Below are 24990 nucleotides of genomic sequence, written 5' to 3'. Positions count from 1 at the left end.
TATTCAACGAAAAGCCACAGCTGGAAACAACTACATGAGAGCAGTGAGAGTGAACTACGACGGTAAAGCAAACGATGAGTTGATGAATAATATTTGCTGTCATCTTCAAACATTTTAGCAGACATCCTGATGTATTTTTTTCTGAAAGGAAACAAACTTTCATTACTTTTAAAAGCAGCTTTGTTTCTCCTAAATAAAACAGAAAGGTACAGGTAGGCCTCAATGGAAAACAGTAGCACAGAACATGAGTTACCTCTGGAGACTCCTGTGTGTTGCTCTCATCATGGTCTGAGATTTGCCTGCGTGTAATGAAAGCATGCTCCACATCTGTATCATTGTTCTGTATCCTTCGAGTTTCCAAATTAGCATCCCTAATTAGGGGAGACATGAGCACACGTACTCTCACACATCAGAAATACACAAACGGAGAAATGATGTGCTCAGGAGATGGGAGCTGTCTTACTGTACTGAGGGTCGTAGCCACTGTGTGGTTCTGGTTTCATGATTGACAAAGTAAATTCTTCCCAGGTTGTCCTGCCGCTCCTCCCAGCCAGGGGGCAGAGGAGGCAGCAGCTGGCTTTCTCTGGGACCTGACATGTCCTGATTCTCCAGGAGCTCCCAGCCTCCAGGCTGCGCAACATAAAGACAATGTTTTAAAAGGTGAGACAAGCTGGATGGTGATGATATCCAATGTTAGCTGATCAAGTGCACACAATGAAGACAAAAAAAAAATTCACTGGACAGGACAAGAGTTCTGAGTTAAAATGTTTCTGAAGAAATCATTTGCACATATTATAAAAGCCATGGACAAACAGTGGGACAAAAAAAAGACTATAACGCTGGACTCCTGAACTATAATGGAATTTATGTTACTGCTGTGACCTTCGATTGTTGAAACTGTTGTCCAGGGTAAAAACAAATGCCAAGATCATACTTGACTTTCAATGTGACCTTTGAAATCAAAATAACCCAAGATTGACAGACATAAAATTATTCAAATTCTCTTAACACTTAATTCGAAGAATATATTTGTTTGATTTTTTATGGAAACTCGGGAACTGATATTATATTTATCATTCTATCTGCTCTAATGAATTCCATAGAGAAAGAAAATGCAAAAAATAAAGTAAAAATGTACTGTTTTGCAGAATGCCTATGCTGGAAACTAAAATTTAGGAAATCTCTATATTGATGCTCTATAAAGCTAATGTGAGGCCTTCAAGCAGCCCTGACTGAACTCAGGTTGAGGCCTATCTATTTCAAACAGAAGAAGGATCACTGCCAATTTAAACACAAGAGGATGTGTGAAATTCAGCATTAACTTACATCTGTGTCCTCACTCTGATCTGTCGTTTCCTCCTCTGAACCAGAATTTTTTGGCAGGAAAGTCATTTTGAGACGCAGGTGACCTTTGACTCTGGACTTGTGGCTGTGTGAGAAGAAGAAACCAAATGACTGCTTTGGAGACAGAAGAATTATTATTCTCAGGACTGTTCTAATGTAAAAAACATGAAATGTGCCCATTTAATTTCTCCTGTAAATAAATGCAACAACACATGAAACAATGGAATGGAAAAAGGGAAATACTTCAGTTGAAAGAACCATGAAATCATGCCAACCTTCGTGGGTGAAGCAGAAAATCCCTGAATGTGTATGGCCTTTCTGAATTAGGATTTTCTGTCTGAAAAAAAGACATAAAAAAGAAAGTCTTTAATTCTTCACACCTGCAGTTTCGTGAAATAAACCTGTGGCTCGACACGTTATCATAACACACACAGTATACTTTAAGATAGCATTACATAAAACGATGGTGACAGTGTGCAATGAGGGATAATTTGTGGGTGTTGTATTTATAATCAAACAAAAGTGGGAGGGTAGCATAAACATGACAGTGTTTCCAAAACTGTAGACAACGATGTGGAACAGACACTAGAATAAGGGTGCGTGTGTTTCCATTTACATGGTGGCATGGGTGAGATTGAGGTCGACAGGTTGTACGGTAAAAGCTACTGTTAAAAACATTCAGCTTACATGAACTTAAACAAGTCAAGACAAGACGAGGTGCACAGATTTGCTGCAAACAAGGACTCACCGGTATCTGATTTAAGGGGACATCCACCTGTCCGAGAAAGTCATCACGTGTCTAAGAGAGGGAGAAAGAGAATCATACAGACGTCAGAATTGCCAATTTTATCTCCTCCTACGCACACATGTATAAAGGAACGGCCTCGACATGTTCTGTTACTCAGCTGTCTTCAGAGAAGAGAGAGGGACTGTAACATCCCTACAGAAGAGTACATTGTGTCTGTGTTACTCACTCTAAGGTGGTGCATTTCCTGTCACGTCTCTATCGTACCAAGTCGCTCCCTCTAACAAACCATCATTGGAATAAACAGAAAGTTCAAACCTGCTGTAACACCTCAGGCTCAAAGAAGTAAGAGGTACTTGGATGGCAGACACCCCAGAGGTAATAGAAACGGAAAACAAACCTGAAAGATGTGAATTAGACGCCAGATGCTAGCATCTCCTTCTTTTACCAAGACTACTGTTTTTGTATAAAATCCCTGATGTAAATGAGTATAATACACAAAAATTTGACACAAATTAACATTTTTGGGGCACTAATTTGCTCCAAATACAAAGATAAACAAATTCGAGAGGAGGTTATTTGCTTGAGAGGATGATTTTTCACAAGTATTGGGAGATGGACTGTAGCTTCCCTATTCAATCAGTATTTAGAAACAGAACTGGTATTTTTAAAACATTTTTACTTAAATTTATTGGTTGGGCAAGACACATATTTAGGTGGTCCACTCCTGCCCATCACAAGCCTGGGAACAAACACTGCACTATTTTCCTATTTTAAACAATGACAGTCATTTGACTTTGATGAATTTTTGAGTACATTTTGTGTGTAATGCAGATAGAAATGTGGCTATAAGACCTCAGTGATTGGCTGCTGTGTGTTACTGCGAGGGACCAGGATCAAAATAATGGAGCATTTGTCAGATAAAATGTTTTTGCTTTGACACATTCACTGCATGCCTTCACTGCAGCCGCACCAGTCTCGAAAGCAGAAAGCTGAAGACAAACACACAGCACAGCGGGGGCCAGCTTTGAGACTAAATTAACACCCAGGCCGGGTCAAACTGTCTCTCAGCGGCACAGAGTGTTTACGTGTGCAAATATAGATGGAGGCCTCCTTCGTCCTGCCCTTGCACTTCTAACAGAGCAGCCAAGACAAGCAGACAAATCCGGGTTAAAAGAAAGTCGACATGTACATCAGCACTGACCTCACTGAACAATTTATATATCTTCTCTTCTATGGTATAGGGACCCTTTGGAATCCTGATGCTCTTTATGTCTCTGAGGTCTCACAAGCATGTTAGTTGTTGTTGTTCTTTTGGAAAGCTTTATATATAATAAAAAAGTGCTCCACAATCCACAGTTAAAGGATATTAAGCAAGGTCAAATCTGTATATCTGTTCGTACTATTTACATATGGCCTCTACAAAAACGCAGTAGTTGAACATTGAACAATGTATTTATGCTGACAGGACTTAATGTGAAAAGAGAGGGACATGAAGAGTTTGTAAAATAAAAAAAAATAAAAAAGCTTCATGTCTAGAGACTGAGAGGTTGGATTTGCTAAACTTCAGCATTCTGTCCCACAATATGTAATCTCAATTTCAATTTATGGCAATGATCTTATTTATCTCAATAAATTGAGAACATACAGTATCTCGGAGCACAAGTCTCAGTTGTTAATGTTTATAGAATCTGTTCTTATCTTTAGATCTTTTGCTTGCTGGCATTTTTAAAAGTTGACAATGATGAATTGTAATATATACACACAACATCTGAAAGCCTAACAATACCTGCTCTGTGTCACATTCACCAACAGACTTGCTTCAAGTAAGGTTGCACAATAATTTGGCTTACATTTAATTCAGCATATCTTGACCTCGAAATCTCAAGCTCTCAGCAATATGTATGAGAAACAATGTTAATCAACATAACTGACCTTCATACCAGTCTGCTCAGATTTTCAAAACCTGAACTACACAGTCGTAGAGGGAATACTGCTCCCTGTGTCACATAAAACTGTATTCCACAAAGCTGAGTGGGTCATTTTTTTTATCTGTAATCAGCAAATAATGCAATGAAACCATCCTTTTCCTTGGAAACTTCCTGGATGACGTGACGCTGAGCTTAACAAAGGGGAACTGTGTGCTTTTACACATGAAACGATTGCCCCAGATAAAAAATAAATAAATAATGACAGACAAATGTCCATTCACAGCATCCCTGAAGGTTCATGTGACACTAAATGCAACTCAGTTTAGCAGGTGCTGACCCATACTGCATGAGGTTGTGGCAAACAGCTACAGACACGTTTGGGCATCAGCGGAGGAAGCTCAGTGATATCTATCTCAGATCTGCAATGACAAACTATGACAGGTGGACAGCAGTTTGTAAAAAATAAACTTCTGAAAAGCTCCTTGGATAAAGTGATTGGAGCTTGCAAACTAACTGTGATTAGTCAACCTAAATTAGAGCGATCACGTGCCGAACATAAATCAAACCTGTGAAATGGTTTGAGACGCTTTTGCTTCAAAGATGTCAAAGAATTTGATGTGGTGCAAGAAACTGACACAATATTTCTAATGCCCTGTGCTATTCCTTTGTTATAACACTGTACAAATGAAATGTACAAACAAACCTCATTTATTTTAACTCTCAAAGAAAGAAAAAAAGTCAAATTTTCCTGCCTTTTGGCTATAATCCAGTCTTTAAACCTTTTAAAGTCTAGAAATTAGGCTTGGTGTTAGGTATGTGGGGAGAAAGGACACTTTGCTGGACTGTTTGTATAATAAGGAAGCGATCTCTCAACAGCTCATGTTATCATTTTGAATCTTCAGGAGTTCTAACTTAAAGCAAGGACTGCAGCATTCAGTCACCCCCACAAAAACTGTGGCTTAACATTAGTTACATGATCACGTATGGACAGCATACATGTTCAGTGAGATATTTATAAAACTTTTGGTCCTATAAAAAATGATGGTATTCCTTAGGTTTATACATTTACTCTGCATCATTCCTACTCATTTAACTACGTAAAATCCTCCTTACTTGTTGAAGGATTTTAAGCAAAATAAAGCTATAACTTGGAATAGTTAAAAACAGAGCATAAAAAAAATCTAACGCCTGCTTTCCTTTCATGATATTCTAACACCTAGTTGTTCATTAACTTGTCTGATGAGGTACATAAGGTTATGAGGGAGCTGCAGATAAGAACAACAGAGCTTTTTTAACCACCACAGTCAACTGAACTGAATCACAACCGACATATTCAACTATATGACTGATCAGCAGGTCTTCTGTTTTGTTGTAAGAAATGCTGGGTGAAGTTAGAGCAAAGTATGTAACAGAAGTTCACAGACAGGCAGATGTTAATTTCACAAAATCATCCTGCAGCAAAAAGTTACAGTTGATTATTTTTTTCAAGTTCATATATTAATTACTGCTCTTGGACTGATTGTACCCATGAGATGAGTGTTTTCAATGATGCTATAAAAACAAAGTCAGTTATGAATGCAAAGCTCATTTAGCCCTTTTAATTAATAAAATCTGTCTTTTTTTAAGGCAATTTCTAATGACACATTTAAGACCTTCACATGTTTCATGTCATTCCCATGTGTTATATGAATTATGAAATATATTTTTGGATAAGTGCCGTACAGATTGTAACTCACACTGTTGTTGAGTGGACACGGTCAAAATGTCAACAAAGGTGTGTAGTAACTGACTTCTAAGAAGGACATCAGCGACCGTGGATTAAATATGCACCAAGTGCAAAAAGAATATACTTGATTTTTACTTTCTTTCATTAGTCACCTGTGGTGTTTAAGAGACATTTCTAAGTATGAAAATATGTTCCCGATCTATAAAAACGAATTTAGAAGTTTAAAGGCAAATGAACAGGCTAATTACTGGAAGAGACCGTCTTACTTGACAACCTGCTAAATGCAGGGGGAGACTGACACCTGATATTTCACAAACACTGCCTGGCAGGGGGACCCACAGGGAAGGTAACACACCACCCGTTTACTGGGAAAGGCTCACGCTCTCATTCTGCCTACATTACATTACCCCCACCGCAGACACACACACCATGTCCACAGATGGCTGGCATGACTGTGCGCTGCTCTAGTATCATGCTGTTAAATTTGAATCCACGGGACTGGGCAGAGCTACAGCCCACCAGACTATCTGGAGTCAGGGGGAATATTTCAGAGGCACTTTATTTATATCAGCAAGGGGCACTGCTTTTCCCACCACTAAAATTAGCCAGGGTAAATACTTAAGTCGATTACTCATGGTGTTAACAGAATAATAAAAATGGAGAACTATTCTGAAGTTGAATTCAGACAACATCGAAAAGACCCGCGAGATGAAAGGCAACCTTTTTTTCGTATTTGCGCATTTCTTGGAAACTTCTGTGTGGATGGATTTACTGTAATGTAACTGAATACCTCTGAATGTTTGTCCACATTGGGCTTGTTAATTGCATGACTTAGCTGTAGAGATCTTCTCAGTTACTGAACGTCGCTCTGTCTTGTGGGGAGCCTAATGGCTGACCCTGAGTAAACTGAGTTTTAAAGATTTGAATGGTAATAGCAGTAAAGCAGACCTGTATTACCACAGCACACACTTGCTGAAAAATACATAGCACTGCACATTCTCTTTAATGTGACTAACTTTTTTTTGGCTACAATAAGCCAAAAATGCTAAATTTAGCATAATATCAATATAAATGTATTTAATCCACCTTTCACTTTATTCTGTACATGACAGCAGAGGTTAAAGTGTTGTCTACTGAGCAGTCAACCCAAAGCAGTGAGGAATCTACTTGAACCAGTTCAACAACATTATAGGCAAATCCACAGCATCTTTTCACAGTGCCATTGTCTGTCAGATATCTTGAAAAAAAATGCTCATTAGAGAGCTGTTAGCCTCTCAAAACACTGTAAAGTTTCAGGCATTTTAGTTCATTTCTAATAGTCAGAGAGCGTCAGGCTATTCTAATTAACTCAACTCAGGACTCACCTTGGTATTCTGACCTGGGCTCTTTGGTGCGTTATTCCCTTTGTGGCTTGTGTTAACGTCAGTGACAGAACCAGGCAACTTAGCTGGGCAGCCAGGGGACAAATGAATATGCACATGGGGAGAGCAAGGGCTGCTGAGTTTTGGGTTCGAGACATGACAGGAAATTCCAGTATTAGCGTAGGGCACCTCCAAGGAAAAGCTCCTTTGTATGGCACGATGACAGTGATTTTCCTCAGGCCTTTCTTGGCCTTTCTCTGCTGAACAGACCTTATGGTTTTTCTCTGATGGTTTGGTTGAGGAAAACAAACACGCAGAGGTACTACGATACAGTTTTTTGTGTTTGTTGTGTTCACCCTCAGGGTGTGTAGCTGGGTAATGAGTCTCAGGGTATTCCACATTGACTGTAGCCGTGGTTGTAGCTCCCTTCCCCGATATCATTGGTCTCTGGTGGGCAAAGTGCAGCAACACGCAGCTAGAGTGACGATTTGATCTGTCTAGAGCCGATGACAGTTCCATCACTTTACTCCTGTCCTCCATTTTGCATTTTGGTTCATCCTGTAAAGGAATATTAAATTGCACCATGTGTTTCGTGTCCCTGAACTCAGTTGAACAGTTTCCTTTTGGGTGACGGAGACCACTTACAGCCGTGGTGGTGGACCCTTTGCAAATCGCCTCCTCATCGTCTTGTGAGTATTCACTGGCAGATGTCTGAAGAGATGACTGATTAGACCCCCTTAACGGTGGGAGAGCAGGCAAAGCCACTGGACTTACTGGGGAAGCAGGTGGGGTGCTGCAGGGGCTCTTTGGAAATATAACCAAGGAGGAGCACCGTCTCAGTGGGACCTTGGACTTGCAGGAGAGTACACTCCTCTCCTGGGTGGTCCTGTGCTTTTCTGGAGCCTCTGGCTCAAAGATGCTGTTGCTGCTACAGTACCCGGCATCGCTGGCCATGCTGCTGCTACACGAGCCTCCGTCAGAGCCAGTACCTGCTCCTCCTTCACTAACCACCGGGTCTCCATCCTCTATACTGCCATCCAGCTCTCCACTGAGCTTTCCACAGGGCTGCAGCGAGATCTGCACTATGCTCTTCTTATTACATCCTCCAGTGTTAACTCTGGGTATAAATACTGAAGAGTAGCGATTACTACCATAGTCTGGTGACAGGGGAGTCACCTTCAAGTGGACAGAACTGTGCGCCAGACTCTCTGTGGGGCTATGAGCTGACACACCGACTCCACTCTCCTCACCATGGCTGCTGAGGCTTTCTGACAGAGGGTCCGTGTTGCTTCTCCTTGACGCAAAATGCAAGCGGAGCCGACGTGCCATCCGTTTAACTCTGTAATCCCTGCAGTACCGGTGGGAGCTGCATGATCAAACTTGCTGGGAGGGAAAAAGGAGAGCAAAGCAACTGCTCCGAACTCCGCTCTGTGATCACAATCACTAGTGCCTGTACATAGCCAAAATAGCTCTGGTGACAACCTACATTCCTCTCCAGGCTGATCTCAGCTTTTAGTCAGAGGAGGTCACCGGTTCTGTTTGGAGACATGACCCAAACATACGACCTTTGAAACTAGAGCAATCCCCTAGGTTAGCCCCTTCCCGAAACTTTAACACTATACGCAAAACAAAACTACACTACAACTTAAAAGCACAGAGCTTTCACTGCTGATCTGCTTTACAACCTCAGCTCTGTGCTAGTAAACTGTACATCCTGAGATCAAGATAGATTAATATCTAACACCTCGTGTCTTCCGCAGCCACCTCACTCCTGTTTACCCCTCACGAAAAGAAACATGGTAGTCCTTCCCGCTGCATCTTAGACTGAAGCTCTGGTAAAATGTTACATCTGCTTCGGGCAACTCACTCAAGACTCTACTTCCTGCTGCAGCTATGCTTCTAATGTTTCTGCTGCTCTGTGGCCCCACAAATATTTTTACCCACCGCTATTGAATTACAGGAAATCAAAGAGAAAGACTTTCAACATAATTCTGTGTGAAACTGAGGACTAGGTTGCAAACTCAAATGGTACCTAATAAAAACCCCACATCCTGTTAAAATATGCAGGGAGGTGATTTGAAACTCCAAAAGGCATCAGAACTATTTAATGCAAAAATACAACTAAAGCCATAAAAACAGTCTAAGAAAATGTCAAATTTTGTAAACACCTCATTCAGGGATCAAGTAATCTGTGAGAAATTTCCTACTTGCCTACAAGAAGATAATACAAGATAAGAAAGGAGAAAGAAGTGTGATTGCTGTGACATTACAGTGACATGATACTTGTTATTTGACACTTCATGTAACAGTCAGTGCTGCTCTGATTTCCTCTCCATGGCTGTTGACAGTCCTATTTATTAATGGCAGCCTATTGTGAGCCAGGCTGGCCTATTTCAGGGCATTACTCTGCTTCTAAATCAGTTTCAGTATAATGTTTAATAGTAATAGGCGCAGCCAGGATAACGACATGATTCACTTACTGCTGCTGCAGTGGAACTCATCACCTAGTTTTTTTTTTTAAACCAACACGACAAACTGCCAGGAAACCTCGTGATTTACCATTAATCACCTCTCCAACCTCTCTGGGTCTAATTGAGAGTGATGGTAATGCGTAGGGAGTAAGATAAGATTGTTGACGCACACTATGCATTTATTCCACGTCATACAGTATGCTGTAATCTTCCAATAATAAAGCAGGGCTGCCTGTCATAAACACATTAATTCAGCGTTGAAACGATCACGCTCAAAAGCATGAAGGACAAGCTATATTTACTAAACTGTTCAGAGAACGTGTCTGAGGTGTCGTCATTACAAACTGGGTCAGTGGGGTGTGGTTAGAGTAGAAGACAAGGGGATGGCCCTGTCAATCAGCTGGTGCAGCTGCAATGTCATGAATTGGGCTAAACTGTATTTGTTCACCTTTTCACGACCTACAACCAAATTCACCACCACCTGAGTGGCAAAACAAATCAGTCACGTCTGCTCTGAAGGCAGCTATCAGGGAGCTGAATTGATAAGGGTGTATGCAAAGTACAGGAGGTACAAAGCCCTGTGGATGTCAAGTCTCCCAACATTTATATGTAAATACTAGGGCTGCAAAATATTAGAAAAAAATTGATATTGTAGTATGTTGCTTCTCTGCAAGGTGTTGCAATATGAAAATTAGATACCAGAATTTTCACCATAAGGTTTGAATCAGTCATTCTAAACTGAATGGGCTAATTCTATAGGGAGTGTATCTGCTTAGAAAATAAAAAAGCAAAAGAATTACGATTTAAAAAGCTGTTAAAAAAGCTTTTTACTACACGTGACAAATTGGCATTTTCTCATGACCTGTGTGTTACTACAAAATACATGACATACTTTTGAACTTGAAAACATCCAATCAACGCATTTTTTATTATATATAAAGCGAGATGCCTAACTATTTCAGCCACCTAAAGTCATTCACTACTTCAAGCTAAAGGACAAAATACGATACAAGCTTAGGAATACTCTCCTTCAAAATCATCGATTTCAACAAAGGAGTTTTCTTTTTATAATCTTCTGTTAACAAATGTGTCAGGCAGAAAACATCTGCAATCCAGTGGGCCTGAGGTGGAGATCACTTTAACATTTGCTCAAAGCATCTTCACTTTCTTTGTGGAAGGAAGTAAGCTACAAATGTTTTGTTTTTTTAAAAAAGGTAAACTTTCCAGGACAATTCACCGAGGTGTGTGTGTGTGTGTGTGTAAATTGAAATTCTAAACAGGTTTTGTCAAGAATAACAAAATAAAACAAAGAAATCTATAATATAGCAGTGCTTGGAAGTTCACCTGGTAAAACACCGACAAAGACATCCAAAATAGTTTTGGATGGCATTCAGATCAGACTTTGCTCTTATCAAACAGAGCTTAATGGTGCTGATTTACATAGACAAACAAAGAAGTCATGTACAATACAACAGATGTTGTGTTTCTTTATGCAACCAAATCTTCCTTCTTAGTGTCCGTTGCTCACTTCTCTGTGCACAGTTGGAGCCAACATGTAAACAAGCTGTACGTATCAAAGAACTAATCTAATTTTTTTAATCTAAGTAAATAATGTTTTCTCAGACGGTCTTCTCTGGTTAATTAGTCGTGGAAATTCTAACTTGTATAAATCAGCACAGAGAAGGTGTACCATGACGTGTTTTAAGTTAATTTTCCTGACTTTACATTGCACTTTGCCACTACTGTCCATGTGCACATCATAATGCTGAAAAGATACATTGTGCAGCTCTAATATATTCACACATTCTGCCTGCATTACCACGACTGATACAGTTCATAAGAGTTTATCTGACGTTGCTACACACAGGTTGTGTATTACATTTCTTCCCATTAACTGTATTTGAGGTACAAGTGGTTTTATTTTAATTTCTTGCAGTATGTACATATAGAGCATCCACCATATAGTGACCACAGTAATTCCAAAAGACAAACTTATTCTTCATAGCATGTAAATTACTTCCTGCAATACAATGCAACACATTCAATAGACATAAGTCAGTGTTCAAGGGATATGTAAACAAAAACAACATGTAGGATGCTGAAAAAGTTGTCATTGTTCAGATTTGTACACGAGAAAATACTGACAGGTATCTTTCATCCACTTTTTAAATGGAAAACTGTCTATAGGTGCTGTATTAGAGCAGTTCTGTGTTTGTTAATTTGTGCAAATCTGAACCTAACATGTTGCCGATGTAAGTCTCTGCAAATGTCTAATTTCTTCCAACCTAAAAAATCAGTTCATAGTTTTATGAATCCAAGTGCCTTGTTTCTGTATTAACATTTTAGATTTGGTCTACTTCTGACCGGTCTAAGTTTAGGTTTCTTCTTATCTCTTCAGTCTTCAACAGTCCAGACAAACTTCATTCTTTCTGAATCTGTTTGTGCAGTCAGTTGCAAAACAGCCTTTGTTAGGGTATCCCGGTTTTCCCCTCATGTGAATTCATGATGGCAATTAATTCAAGAAGGGGTACCCATGGCAACTTCTGCATACTATCATTGTCATGTGCATTCCCTCTATTCGTGCCGTCTCTAGCAGTGAGACAGGGTCTAATACAGAGACATCCTAATGCGAGTATGTGATATTTTAAAGGAAATCTCTAAAAAAACAACTTAATTTTTACTTCTGGTTTTGAAAATGTTTCCAACAGGAGTCTGTAACGACTCCCACTGGTAAAACAGCTTGGAACCAGGACTAACCACAGTGCTGGTGGATTAGACTATGAGGTCTCCTTCATGTTTCTTTAGTGTAACTGGCTTTGTGATGGTGTTAGAAGTAAAGCCTTGGGGTTTCAAAAAAAATAAAAATAATGATTAATCTTGAATAATAATACAATGTTTTTTTCAGAAAAGGCTTTCAAGATGCACAAAATGCTAAACAAAGAAATCTCATGATGCCACTACAAGAAATAGTTGCTCAGTAAATGAATAGAATTTATCACTGGGAAACAATTATCATCGACAGAACATATCTTAGAAGCGACGTACCAAAAGAGCCAGCTTTATTCTCAAACTGTGGCTAACTTGTTCAATCATCAACAAGTTTTCAGCATGTCAGAGCATTAGTGACACACACCTATCCAGAAATACACTCACAGCACCGACACACCCTCCAAACTTCTATGAAACGCCTACCTGGAGCATGACAAGGCAAACCTGAGTCAGTCACACCCAAGTTTATTTTACCACGTGACTGTAAACCTGTGACATAGAGAAACATTCTAGAAACATCTTGCCAAACAAACATGACAGAGTGAAGGAGAAGCTGAGTTCATGTAGATGATAAGTGTTTGTGCTGTGCATGTGTTTACTGTTTTATGTTATTTATTTTTTATTATGACCTAATGATTGACAGTACAAGAACAGTCTGAGCCAAATGCTTGCGCAATCTTTAATCTCTAAAAACTGTTAATGTTGTACAAACTTCTATATAAATGAACTGAGAAGTCTACAGAATTACAAAGCAGCATAAGGGAATTACAATAATCAGAAAGGCATCAGCTGAGAGGGTCAAAGCAAACCCATGATTTTGTTTTCAAAGCACAGTATTTTTAGTTCTGTGCAGAGAACTTCTTCAAAATAAAACACACTGTGCATCAACTACTGGATTTTTCTCTTAAATAAACAGTTACTGTCAAGCACAAGGCTGTGCTCTGACTTGTTCTTGTAGAAACCTCTCTTGTTAAAAATTACTGAGCAGAGTTTACCACTAGGACAGGTTGATGAAGTAGTGATTAGCACTGGTGTGAAGCTTGCAAGTTGTAATGAAGCCCAACTCATTAGAACTGCAAACAACAAGACATGTTTACAGCTAACAACACAACAGAGTGCAAAGCAGCTTAAAAAAAAATGAACAAATGCAAAACATTTATTCATTTCACTACACAGACTTACAAATTTTGTTCGCACAAAAAAACATAACAATAAATATGTCTAGAAAACAGCAATCTCCAAAGACAAGTTTATATTTGCCATTTGATGTGAAATATGCAGTAGAAAATCCATCTGCAAAAACTAATCCAAGACTGGGCTGCACATGCTACTGAAAGTGTCTTTTCTTACAGCTAATTTACAAAAAAATACCCCAAATGATTAAATTGCGGTTTATTCCCCATAAATCTGGTGCATGTGGGTGTAAGACAAGCAGATGCATTATTAATTCCCTACATTTCATATTAAATTAAACTGTAGGAGGTGAGGTGGTGTTTGGTGTGATCAAACTCCGGACTTTGCTCCGCTGTGTTTACATTTCATCCAGATACAGACAGTTAACAGCTAGTCTCAGATGGCAGTGGCTTCCTGCTCATGTGTCCCAAGACCTGCTTTGCTTCAGACCAGTATGAAACTGGATCACCAGTTCAACTGATATCCTCCTACAACCAGGAAATCCTCAGATCTTTAACGTTACTGTGCACCAGCAGCGTAATGAATGAGAACACTAGACACCGGCATTTAGATTCACATCTTCTCCTATCTCGTAACATGCTAACACACACTTGTATCTATGTGTTTCCATGTGAATGCACGGCAGAGTGCTACTAACAATTATTTTTCACTGTTAATCTGACCATAATCTTCTCTATAAAGCGATAAGTTGTTTGGTCTATAAATTGTCAAACGACTTTAAAAACTATTGAAAAGTATTTCCCAAAGCCTAAGATGACATTCTTCGATTTGTGTACGACTCACATATTTTTTTTTTAAATTCACATTTAAGAAGCTGGAATCTCAGATTTTAAACTGTTCTTTGAAAAAAATCCCTCAAATGGACTTCACCATAGTCATCACCATAGTTGGTAATTAGCTTACATATAAAATGTGCTTAAATATAAGTGTGTGCACCAATTAATTTTTTTGTTTGGTATTGTTGTTTATCTCTCTCGAAAATGTACATTTTTTTTAATACTCCCTTTTTTAATCATTAATTATAATTCAGAAGCAGCCAAGCAGTATAATAAAAAGATAAGAGATTTATGAGCACAAAAACCCCAAACAGTTTTTACCAAGTTGCTGCTGCCAACATAAACCATTTAGCTACATCACAACACATAATATCTCCACCATCCACATAAGAGGCCAGATTTGCCCATATTTACAGCTGTGATTAAGAGAGTGTTCCAGTTTTCCAACAATATAACACATGCCATGGCAAAATAAGGGCTGGCATATCTTGGAAAGGTAAACAAACCAAAGTTAACCTTGTACTGACTGGACCCTTATCTACAAAAACATGACACATTTCCTTGTTTGGCTTTGATGATGTTTTTTCAAATATAAAATAAGCTGCATACAGGTGATTTTTTATATCAAAGCACAATTTATTTAAAGCTACTCTGTATAGCATCTCAAATGTCACTGTATCAAATTTATTTGACTTCTGTTCTGTATTCAGTGTGTTCAAACTATCAATTTAAATGTAGACAAACAGGCTCGTAAAATTGATTTCCAAGACTTTACTCTCTATGAGATACTTTCTAAAACAAGTCCACAGAGACAGTATATCTGTTAATGAAGGGATTGCCCTGAGATTTTAAACATAATCTGGTTATCAAAACACATTATATCATAATTATAAACTGTCGTCTTTCATGCGCAGCATGTAAACCAGTGAGTTTATGAACACAAATGGACGTTTTTCCTTTGTGTCCTGTATTAAATGTGTAAAAGTGATGTGCACTAAAAATGAGCTATAACTGAAAATTATTTTTAATATCTTTAAGTGAATTAGAGCTGCATTGCTTAACTGAGAATAATTTACACTTAGCCAGACAAGAAATTTAAAAATGTCTTTCTTGGCTTTGAAAAATTCCTCAAGCATTCCTTACTATTTTCTGATATAAAATGGACCATACTGAAGCCAACTCCAAGTGAGCAGGGCTTGAAATTAATATGAGACTGAGAAATTGCTGTATCTGTGAAGGTTATAGGCTTAAATGACTGTCGATCAGGTAGGCAGAATATTTAGACAACAGTAAGCAACGTCAGCCAAGCAGTAAAAATGCACACAGTGCGACAGATGACACAGTTTTTGGTTTGTATCACTGCCAATACGGGATGGTTAGCCAAGAAATTAACAAAACAATTCCCCTGTTCCAGTCCTGTGTCCCTGTATCATTCGTTTATCTCTTGTTACATGAAAACCCCTCTTCTTCCTTCTGATAAAAGACAAAAATGTGTCTGATAACAGTTATGGAGGTTGCATACATATCAAAATATCAAACCAACTAAGATTTGGGGTGACTCGGTTGCACGCCCATCATATAAAACCACACTGCACTAGTAACTTGACTGGTAGCTAGCACAGTAATATCATGGTATGGGATGTGTTTAGTTTTCTGCTGATAAACCTGAGAAAATGCAGAATGCGGTTGAAGTCTAGTTTATTTTGCTTACTTTCATCCTTCTTCTGGTCTACCAGCACAGGTAAGGGAGGTATTTATTTAGGCTAACTGCTAGCCATCTGCCTCTTCTTACTGTTGCCCCAGAAAGATTCTTTAGCTCTAGATGATTTACCCAACCTCTCCCACATTTTAGCAATCTAATCCCAACTAATGTATTCAATTAAAAGAAGGAGAAGCTAAAACCTACCCAGATATTCCATTTCGCTTGGAAATGCAATACTGCAATGCTATACAATACTGATGATCAAGATGCTACTAATAACCCGACCATTTAAAGATGCCTTGCTCACTTGGAGTGACGCTTGGAATCAAACTACTTTCGGTGAAGATGTACTTAAACAGATGTTGCAGAGAAAAAATTTAACAACAGCAATTCGAACAAAAAATCTGTCCAAGACAACTAGTTGACACCAATTTCTTTCTGTTGATCAAAGTTTGAACATAACACAATAACTTACCAGGCGGTTCTCATCAAACACCTCCAACAGCAGGCGATGCTTAGTGGGGTCAACCTGCAACATAAGATGGTCTGTAAAGTCAGGTCTGCTTGATCACCCAATGAAATTACTGTTAATGTGATCTATAGTAAACAAAACCGACATGAGGAATTGTAAAATTGTATGGCTAAATTTGATTACCTAAGAGATAAATACAATACATGTAAAATGAAACATTTAGTGATAATATATTTTTAATTGTAACTTACTCTGAAAAAGAATTCTTCATTCCACTTTGGGTCGAGTGTCTTCAGGTTATATAAGAAAAAAAATCATTATCCACAAAGTCCACAAATAAAACAAGTGTATCTGCAAATGCAAGTGTTCACCTTCTCACCTTTTTAATAGTTTTAGTCTGAAGACTTGCGATTTCTCCATTGACAGGGTCATACAGGGACATCCTTGTGTATGGATCACTGTAACAGGAAAAGAGAGACACATTAAGATTTAGACTCGTAGACATCCATTTATAGACAGTTATGATCTCCGTTCTGCTCTGTTTGTGTTAGTGGGTTATGCAGCTCCTCTGAAATGAGTTTCTTCTTCATCTCTGAGGGAAATGAAACCCTTTACATTGTTGTTTGATGAGATCAGTCACTGCGTTCAGACCTGAGAAACATTAACATAATAGTTGCAGCAAGTCTATGGTCATCCAGTGTTGAACATAAATGCTGTTTTATAAAGATACATGCACTGTCAAGAAAACCACATCCACAAATAATATAGCAAGCTTCATTACTCAGTCTTACAGGCAGCAATCAGTCATGTGACTCTACATCTACCGATGCCTCTGGACACGTCATCAGTGATGTTCCTGTAATCATCGGGTGTTTCTGGTCTTTCAACATCAGACTCCTCCAGGTGACCCAATTGAGGCAGATCAGACCCCAGCTTGTGTCCAGACAACCAGCTACTATGACTCCATGGCTCTCCCCTCTTGAGCCACAGCCATTTTGAGGCTTTTTCTGCCACTTCGGTGGTTCAGCGGATGGCTCTCCTCTTCCTCTCTCCCTCGATGCCCAACTGGCTGAAAGCTTTAGGTAAGGAACGGGCTACAAAACCCCTGCATCCCACTTCCACTGGAAGACACCTTGCTCTCCATCCTGCCTGCTGACAGCTGTTGACCAGCTCTGCATATCTGGAGAGCTTCCGTTCGAAGGCCTCCTCCAAGCGGACTTCCCATGGGACTGTCAGATCCAACAGCACAACCTGCTTGGTGGATTCTGACACGAGGGCAATGTCTGGTCTTAGGGTGATAGCTGCAATGTGGTTGGGGAACTTAAGCTGCCGCTCGAGGTCTATTGGCAGGTTTTAGTTGCTCTCCAGCTCTGACAAAGGCGATGATCTGCTTGAAGGGTCAGAGCCGACCTGCCCACTCAACTTCTGTGCTGATGCCCTCAGCGATGGTCTTCAGGACCTGATCGTGCCTCTATCGGTACCGACCCTCTCCAAGAGCCTTTGCACAGTTGCTGAGGATGTGTTCCAGGGTGCCTCGCTTCTGCTGACAGAGTGGGAATGCTGGTGTCTCTGTTTTGCTCCATGTGTGCAGATTTGATGGGCTTAGAAGCACATTATACACAGCCTCCCATCTTGTCCATGCTCCCTGCTGTTTCATTCCTACCGACTTGCAGGTTCTCACCTTCTCCACTGCTGCCCTCACCTCCTCCTGAACCTGGTGGCGCCTTTCACTCCCTCTGTTGGTGTTCACCTGGGGAGATGGAAAGGACCCTAACCCAGCCCGGCCTTATGTGACCACTCCTACCAGCCTCCTGTGTCGCAGCCTTGACTCAGTTTCTTGATTAGCCTCCTCAGCATTCCACTTCCTGCCTCACTTGAATTCCTGCTGTGGCCACCTTTGGATCATTGGAGTCCCTGTACTGTATCACTTCTCTGTTGTGGTGTCCATAGAGTGCGATGTTGCTCAGGCTCTTCGGCAGCGCCAACAACCATCTTCTGAGGTGGTTGTTAACCCTCCTCTCTAAAGACTCAACAATCAAGATGGGAACTGAGTAGACGAGGAGGGGCCACAGGATTCTGGGAAGAATGCTGTGCTTTGAACTTCCCAGGCAGGCCTGATGTGTTCACAGTCCGAAGCCAGCCATCCAACTCGGTACAGGTCGACTGGATGGATGTCGTGTCCCTCAGAGAGCTGTCAAACACCTTTCCTAAGCTCTTGACGAGCTTCTCTGAGATGGTTAGGATGGCTGTGCCTGGAACCTGTCTTCCACCTTCCCTTTCCTCAGCACCAAGGATCTTGATTTGGCCGGTTTGAAGTGCATCCAGGCCCACTCTACCAACTTCTCGAACCCCTTCAGAATCCACCAGCAGCCTCGGACTGATTTTGTGGTGACTGTAAGGTCATCCATGAATGCCCGGATGGGTGGTTGCTGTTGGGTGGAACTCATTCTGGGCCCTCTGCACTCAGGTTCAGCAGACTTTGTCAGCATATTCATGGTAAGGGAGAACAGTGTCACAGAGATAGTGCACCCTGTGATCATACCACTCTCTACCCTGTGCCAGCTTGATGTTGTTGCTCCTGAGGAGAACCTCATCCTGAAACTGCTGTAACAGTCAGCGATGAGGTCTCTGAATCTGCTGGCAACATGATATTTAGTCAGTGTGAGCTCCACCAGTTGGTGGGGAATGGAGTCATATGCATTCAGCAGGTTGATCCACAGCACTGACATGTTTCCTTTGTTTTCTCTGGCCTTCCGATCAGCTGGGTCACCACTCCTGTATGCTCCAGACAACCTGGCATCCCTGTAATTCCACCCCTCTGGACTGGTGTGACAATGTAGATGTTCTTGGCCAGGTAGGCGCAGAGCCGTTTGGATGCAAAGCTGAAGAAGATCTTTGTCTCGACACACAGCAATGAGATGATGCGGAACTGGTCAATCTGGGTGGAGTTTTCCTCCTTCGGGATCCAAACCCCTTCAGCCACTTTCCACTGATCTGGGATCTTCCTCCTTCTCCAGAAGACTTGCAGGACTTTCCACAGATGCATCAAGAGTCTGGGGCAGTGTTTGTACACCTTGTACAAAGTGCTGCTTGACCCTGGAGCAGAATTTGTCCTTGCTTTGCAGACGACCCCTCTGACTTTCTTTGGCTTCAACTCTGACATGTCGAACTGCGCGTCCGGTTCAGGAGGGTCTATTAAGACGGCACACTCTCCCAACTCCTGCTCTCTTTCTGGGTTGCTATATGTCTGCTTCAGATGTTGGTCTATTTCTTCCTTTGAGCAGACCCGTCTCCCACTGCGCTTCTGCCCGAGCAACTCCTTGGTAAACTTGAATGGGTTGGTAATAAAGGCAGCTCTTTTACGGGCCCTTTCACGCCGATGCCTCCAATGCCATTCTGCCAGGGGCAGGAATCTGATCTTCTTTCGAAGGATATTTGTCAGCTGGGCCAAACCAATGCGTACCTCCTTACTTGCCTCCTTGTACTGGGACTTAAGCGCTTTTATCCCCTGCCTCATGTTATGGATCCTTACCGCGCTTCATTACTAATGTATTTGGTGACAGATGTTACATAAGAGTGATACTAACAAAGCAATTTTGTCCATAACTTGAACACGCAGTATATGTAAGGGCAAAAAAGTGCAGCGTTGACAGCAAACATTATATCATTAACTCCTAACTAGATGTGATTGTCAGATTGTATTTAAAGATTACAGAGAAGTCTAAAAATAAAAGCAAAAGAAAAACCAGGGATGAAAATATTGTAAATGGGGCATTAAGAGAGTTACACTTGTAATTTTAGGGAACAGTTATTCACTTTCTTCGTGGCTAAAATTCCAAACAAGACTAACATAATCTTATTGTGACTGACTGCTCTTCAAGGAAGTGCCAGCATTATGCAAGTTCAGAGTTGTTTACACAGAAATTCCAGGAAAAAGTTTTTCACTGAATGAACAAAATAAATAAAAACTAGACTGTATCTAAAAAGTAAGCTATGATCACCCAGGGTTAATCAAGGTTTTCTGGATAACAATACAGAAAAGAAAGTCCTTTGGGTTTTAAAGGGGTTTCAAACAATGATGGGCTCAATCAGAGTAATCTGGGGGTGTGGGGTGGGGATCTGTTTGGGTTTAGGACTGTTTATTGAACAGAATCTATTGTCTGAAGACACTACAGAGATTTATTTGAGAAACACATTGGCAAAAATACAAGTAGACCTTAAGTTGCCCCAACTTACCTGGCTCCAAGAATATCTTTTTTGGCTAGTCCGATTCCACCAATGACTTTCACTTTTAGGATTCTGGTACCATCCTGAATATGCAAAACAAACAAATACTGATGACTTTATCATGACATTAAGACAGCGATGGAGAATACTTAAAGAGTACTTTTTACGGACGGAAAGTTGCAATCACTTGTAAATCACATACCAGACAACAGACAGGTAGATCATTAGATCCGTTTTACATTAAGTGCACAATCAACATGCAGCATATTGTCAATACACTGTACAATCAACAAGAACAGCACGTACTGTAAGATAATAATTAAAAGGAAAACAGAGCAATCACGTTAAAAACATCAATGTTAAAGGGATGATTGAAAAGGTAATAGACCGAACTATATTATGAGTTCTAGAGGAGGCCATAATAAAGTGAATAGATGTATGTTTACATTCTTGATTTGAAATAGATAGACTGCATAGAGGGCAAATGTTTTAACACCAAACATTTTTTGCTAAATGAAGGCATGATCAAGAAACTAGCATTGAGAGAGTATAGAGGGTGTGCCAGTGTATATGGTATAATTAACTCCAACAAGTCAGATTAGTAAAGTCATGCACGTCTATGCAAAGTCTTACTGGGTAAAACAAGAGCCTTAAAAATCAACTCAATCCAGCACAGAATTGGTGTTAAATGCTAAAATAGTTTTTGTCAAGATCAAAGCTGCAATAGTCTGAAGACAGACAAGGTGAAGATGTACAGTTGTGGATGAAGTATTCAAACATTGTACTTAAATTTAAGTAGCACTACTGCAGTTTATTAATACTTTCTTACAAGTAAAAGTCTAACACGCCCAACTTTGCTTAAGTGAAAGTATGCATCACAAATAAAATTCAAAAAGTATTTAAAAAATTAAAATAGCCAAGCAATGCACAAGTTTGCATCAATCATTATAAGTTATTAAAAACTTTTAATGGCATTATATTCAGCCAATAAACTCTATTGGGCTACAGAAATTAACTTTCCTCTACAATCAAAAGTATTTTTAACTACGAGTCTTAACGATCTGAAATTGTCCAGACGTGTAAAGTGGGGATTTGATATTCTGAACTCAAGGTAAAGAAAAATGAAGTTATCAGGCCAATTACATTAAGTTACTGCAACTTGAATTTAGTTTTAAATCAACTAATGCAGAGTTTGAGTTGAAATTACACATCTTATGAAGTTGATTCAATTAATAACATTATTATGTAATCATTATGACTTATTTTTTTAAAATCTGGTACTCATTCATTTAATTTGGTGGCAGAAATAGGTCCCTTTTTTAGAAAGTAGGAAGACCAGAGAAAGTGGAATTCGACCATAGAATAAAAAAACACACTCCGATCCCAGCTATATATACATTGTAACATTGTGTATTGGGCTAGTTCAAGTCCAATTGTGTATTGTCTTGTGTTACAGGGTTTTCAAGTCTGTTACATAAAAGCAAGTATACAATAGAAGTCAACAGCAAGGCTTTAGATAATAACAATAAACAGAAACACAACCCATGCTGAATCACATTAGTGTGTCTTTCATATGAATCTCTATCACATGCATGCAGCGCACAGCCCCAGTACAATCAGTGTTCAGTCTGAGGATGATGTAACATCCTGACAATGCTTGGCACTGGTGAACATTTCCCACCATAGTAACCACTGCCTCACTTTTACTGGGAAATCAGTCAATCTGCGGGAAGTTTCGCAATCGATCACATGGGCTCTGACACCTCTGGGCCTCGTCAAACATGATTATCTGCCCAGACAGCAGTGACCACATGAATTATTAGGAAGATGACTGAGAGTTTGGTGCTTTAGTTCTGATCAGGAAGGCGTTGACAGCTCGCTGGTTTCCTGCCTGAAAACAAAATGCAGCTCGCGCTCTTTGATATGAAACCATAGCGTTAGCTTGGGAGTAGTTGCAAGCTGTTATCGATTTTCTATCAATAAGTAACTCGTTTATCCAGATAAGACGGAACGCACAACGTCGCAAGTTAACCAGGTAGTAAGTTAACGTCGCCTAGTTAACACTCTAGTAATTCTGTGTTTAGTTAAAGAAGGTTGGTAGTTCGCGACGGTTGGTAGTTAGCCAGCTGGCTAACGACATTATCACATGAGCAGCCTAGTGTGTAAGTTTACCTCATCTGACTGAAGTCCCTGGATCTGTGGGGAGAAAGCGGCCATAATATCCCTCCTCCTCCTTCCGGAGAGCGACAACAACAAGGAGAAGAAAAGACCAACAAGACGCTGCTGAAGTGTTTCGGTAAAACTCCGACTCTTTTATTCCCTCGGTGTGTTTACGCTGCTAGTTAAAGTCAACCTGAGCTGTTGTGGAGCTGTGACACCGTCGTCACTCCGTATCCATCCTCCTCCTCCTTCTCCTCCTCCTCCTCCTCCTCCCCCTGGTGCCACCACCTCCTGAGGAAAACCACCGAGAGGAAGGCATCGTTACTCCACCACTGAGTATATCTGACTTCTAGAGGAAGTCACCGATAAAGTCACCATGTGTTCTACAATATTTCCCCCACCAGCACACGGTGTACACTTACGTTTAAACTTAGTACACTGCAAAACACAAGAAGAGCAGCGACTGTCTGCAGTATTCTCAGGACTGTAGCTGTAGGATTCTTATTTTTCATTAACTCTTACTAACATGGCGACCACTTGTTGGGTAGCTAGCTTTTCTAGATCAGTGGACCAAAAAAATGAACTATGTACAGGTTTGGCTGCAGTAGACCTTTAAACCCATAACCTGTTTCTTAGATAGTACTATTAGGTTGGGTTAAACCTTTAAAACTATGTATGTGCTTGAACTAAAAGTATTTTATAAACCTTTAAACTATAAGCATTTGGACACAAAGTTGTGTTTTGAGTGGAATAGACCTTTAAAACCATATTAGTTTCTTTAGAAAGAAATATTTGAGTGGAACTACCATTTTGAACTGTAAGAATTTGGACAGGAAATATTATTTTGGGCTGGAATAAACCTTTGAAACCATTGCATGTTCTTTAGAAAGTACTATTTCAGTGGAATAAAGCTTTAAAACTACAAGCACCTGGACAGAAAGTAGTATTTTGGGTGAGAAAAAAAATTTAAAAGTTTAAGTACTTTTTTTTTCTTTTACCTTCTGCTATCCCTACCCAGATCCCAACATGTCTTTTTCTTTTTTCCTCAAGAAAGGTGCGCACAGCACTGCGCAGCAGCCGGAGCTGTCATTGGCAGGGAAGCTCAAATGAAATTTCGTTGTATATGAAAGTGTGCAATGACTAATAAAGGTTTGAACTTCTATAAAGTAGTATTTTGGGTGGTGTTGTGAAAATTATTGTAATTTATGATTAAATGTCCTTCGTCATTGTAATACTATATAACTGTGTGGTGTGTAACTCATATGAAGCTGTGCTCAGTAATTTTCCTTGAAGCGCTGTGAAAAGGAACCAAAGCCTAACCGACAGCGACCTAGAGATAACCAAGATGTGTGCCTGTATAAAAGCTATGCTGTTTCTCACCTTTGTCAGTCACTTGTTCAGACTGTGTTCATGTTGACACCTTGGCGCAAGTAAAACTTTGCTTTGACTTGAGAGACGACTCTGAGTATTAATTTGGAGAAGTCAGGACTCTACTGAAGAATTTTCCTGACAGGTGGGATAAAAATGTAAGATACTGAACACTTGTAGAGTAAATAATATTTTGGTTGGAATAGACCTTTAAAACTATAATGATGGAAAGTCGTATTTTGGGTGGAATAAACCTTTATAACTAGTAGAAAAAATAACATTAAGCAATATTTTGAGTGGAATAAACATTTGAACTATTTGTACTTGGACAGAAAATAATATTTTTGGGTTGAATAAACCTTTATAACCACGATTTGTTAGAAAGTGCTATTTAAGTAGAATAAACCTTTAAAATGATAACTACTTGAACAGAAAGTAGTATTATGGGTGGAACAAACCTTTACAACATACACACTTGGAAAGAAAATAGACTTTAGATTTATCACTGAAACTGAATTGACTGAAATCAAAACTGAAATCAGTTGGAGGCAAACGAAACTAGACATTTACTGCAGACTAATGCAGTAGCAAATACAGTGTCAAAAGGCACTGACTGTTAGTTAATGGAGTACAATGTGCTGGATAGAAACTGTGGTGGTACTGGAAACTAAGACTGCTGCTGTAAATCGCAACCTGAGATTAAATGTCCTGTCTCTGAAGGTCTCATGACGTCTGGCTGCTGCT

At 39.9% G+C, this 24990-nt stretch overlaps 1 protein-coding gene across 2 annotated transcripts in view; it reads right to left on the bottom strand.

The window, feature by feature from the left end:
- nedd4a (NEDD4 E3 ubiquitin protein ligase a) overlaps window positions 1-23119 on the bottom strand; it is a 32362-nt gene extending 9243 nt beyond the window's left edge. The window contains exons 1-10 of one of the 2 annotated variants that reach the window (XM_023284218.3): window positions 22891-23119; window positions 20728-20801; window positions 16871-16949; window positions 16743-16781; window positions 16495-16548; window positions 2093-2143; window positions 1620-1681; window positions 1327-1429; window positions 464-630; window positions 254-371 (exon numbers count right to left, since the gene is read on the bottom strand). In XM_023284218.3, coding sequence (XP_023139986.1) covers window positions 254-371; window positions 464-630; window positions 1327-1429; window positions 1620-1681; window positions 2093-2143; window positions 16495-16548; window positions 16743-16781; window positions 16871-16949; window positions 20728-20801; window positions 22891-22935 — 792 coding nt within the window. In that variant the 5' untranslated portion in view covers window positions 22936-23119. Of the gene's footprint in view, window positions 1-253; window positions 372-463; window positions 631-1326; window positions 1430-1619; window positions 1682-2092; window positions 2144-7110; window positions 8958-16494; window positions 16549-16742; window positions 16782-16870; window positions 16950-20727; window positions 20802-22890 lie in introns of those variants that run through there. The other variant, XM_023284217.3, reaches the window with a different exon arrangement.
- Window positions 23120-24990: the final 1871 nt, after the last annotated feature.

This window comes from Amphiprion ocellaris, chromosome 1 (genome assembly GCF_022539595.1).
Source record: "Amphiprion ocellaris isolate individual 3 ecotype Okinawa chromosome 1, ASM2253959v1, whole genome shotgun sequence".
NCBI lineage: Eukaryota > Metazoa > Chordata > Actinopteri > Pomacentridae > Amphiprion > Amphiprion ocellaris.
Note: the sequence above shows the minus strand (reverse complement) of the source record. Positions and strands in the feature narration are given on the sequence as shown.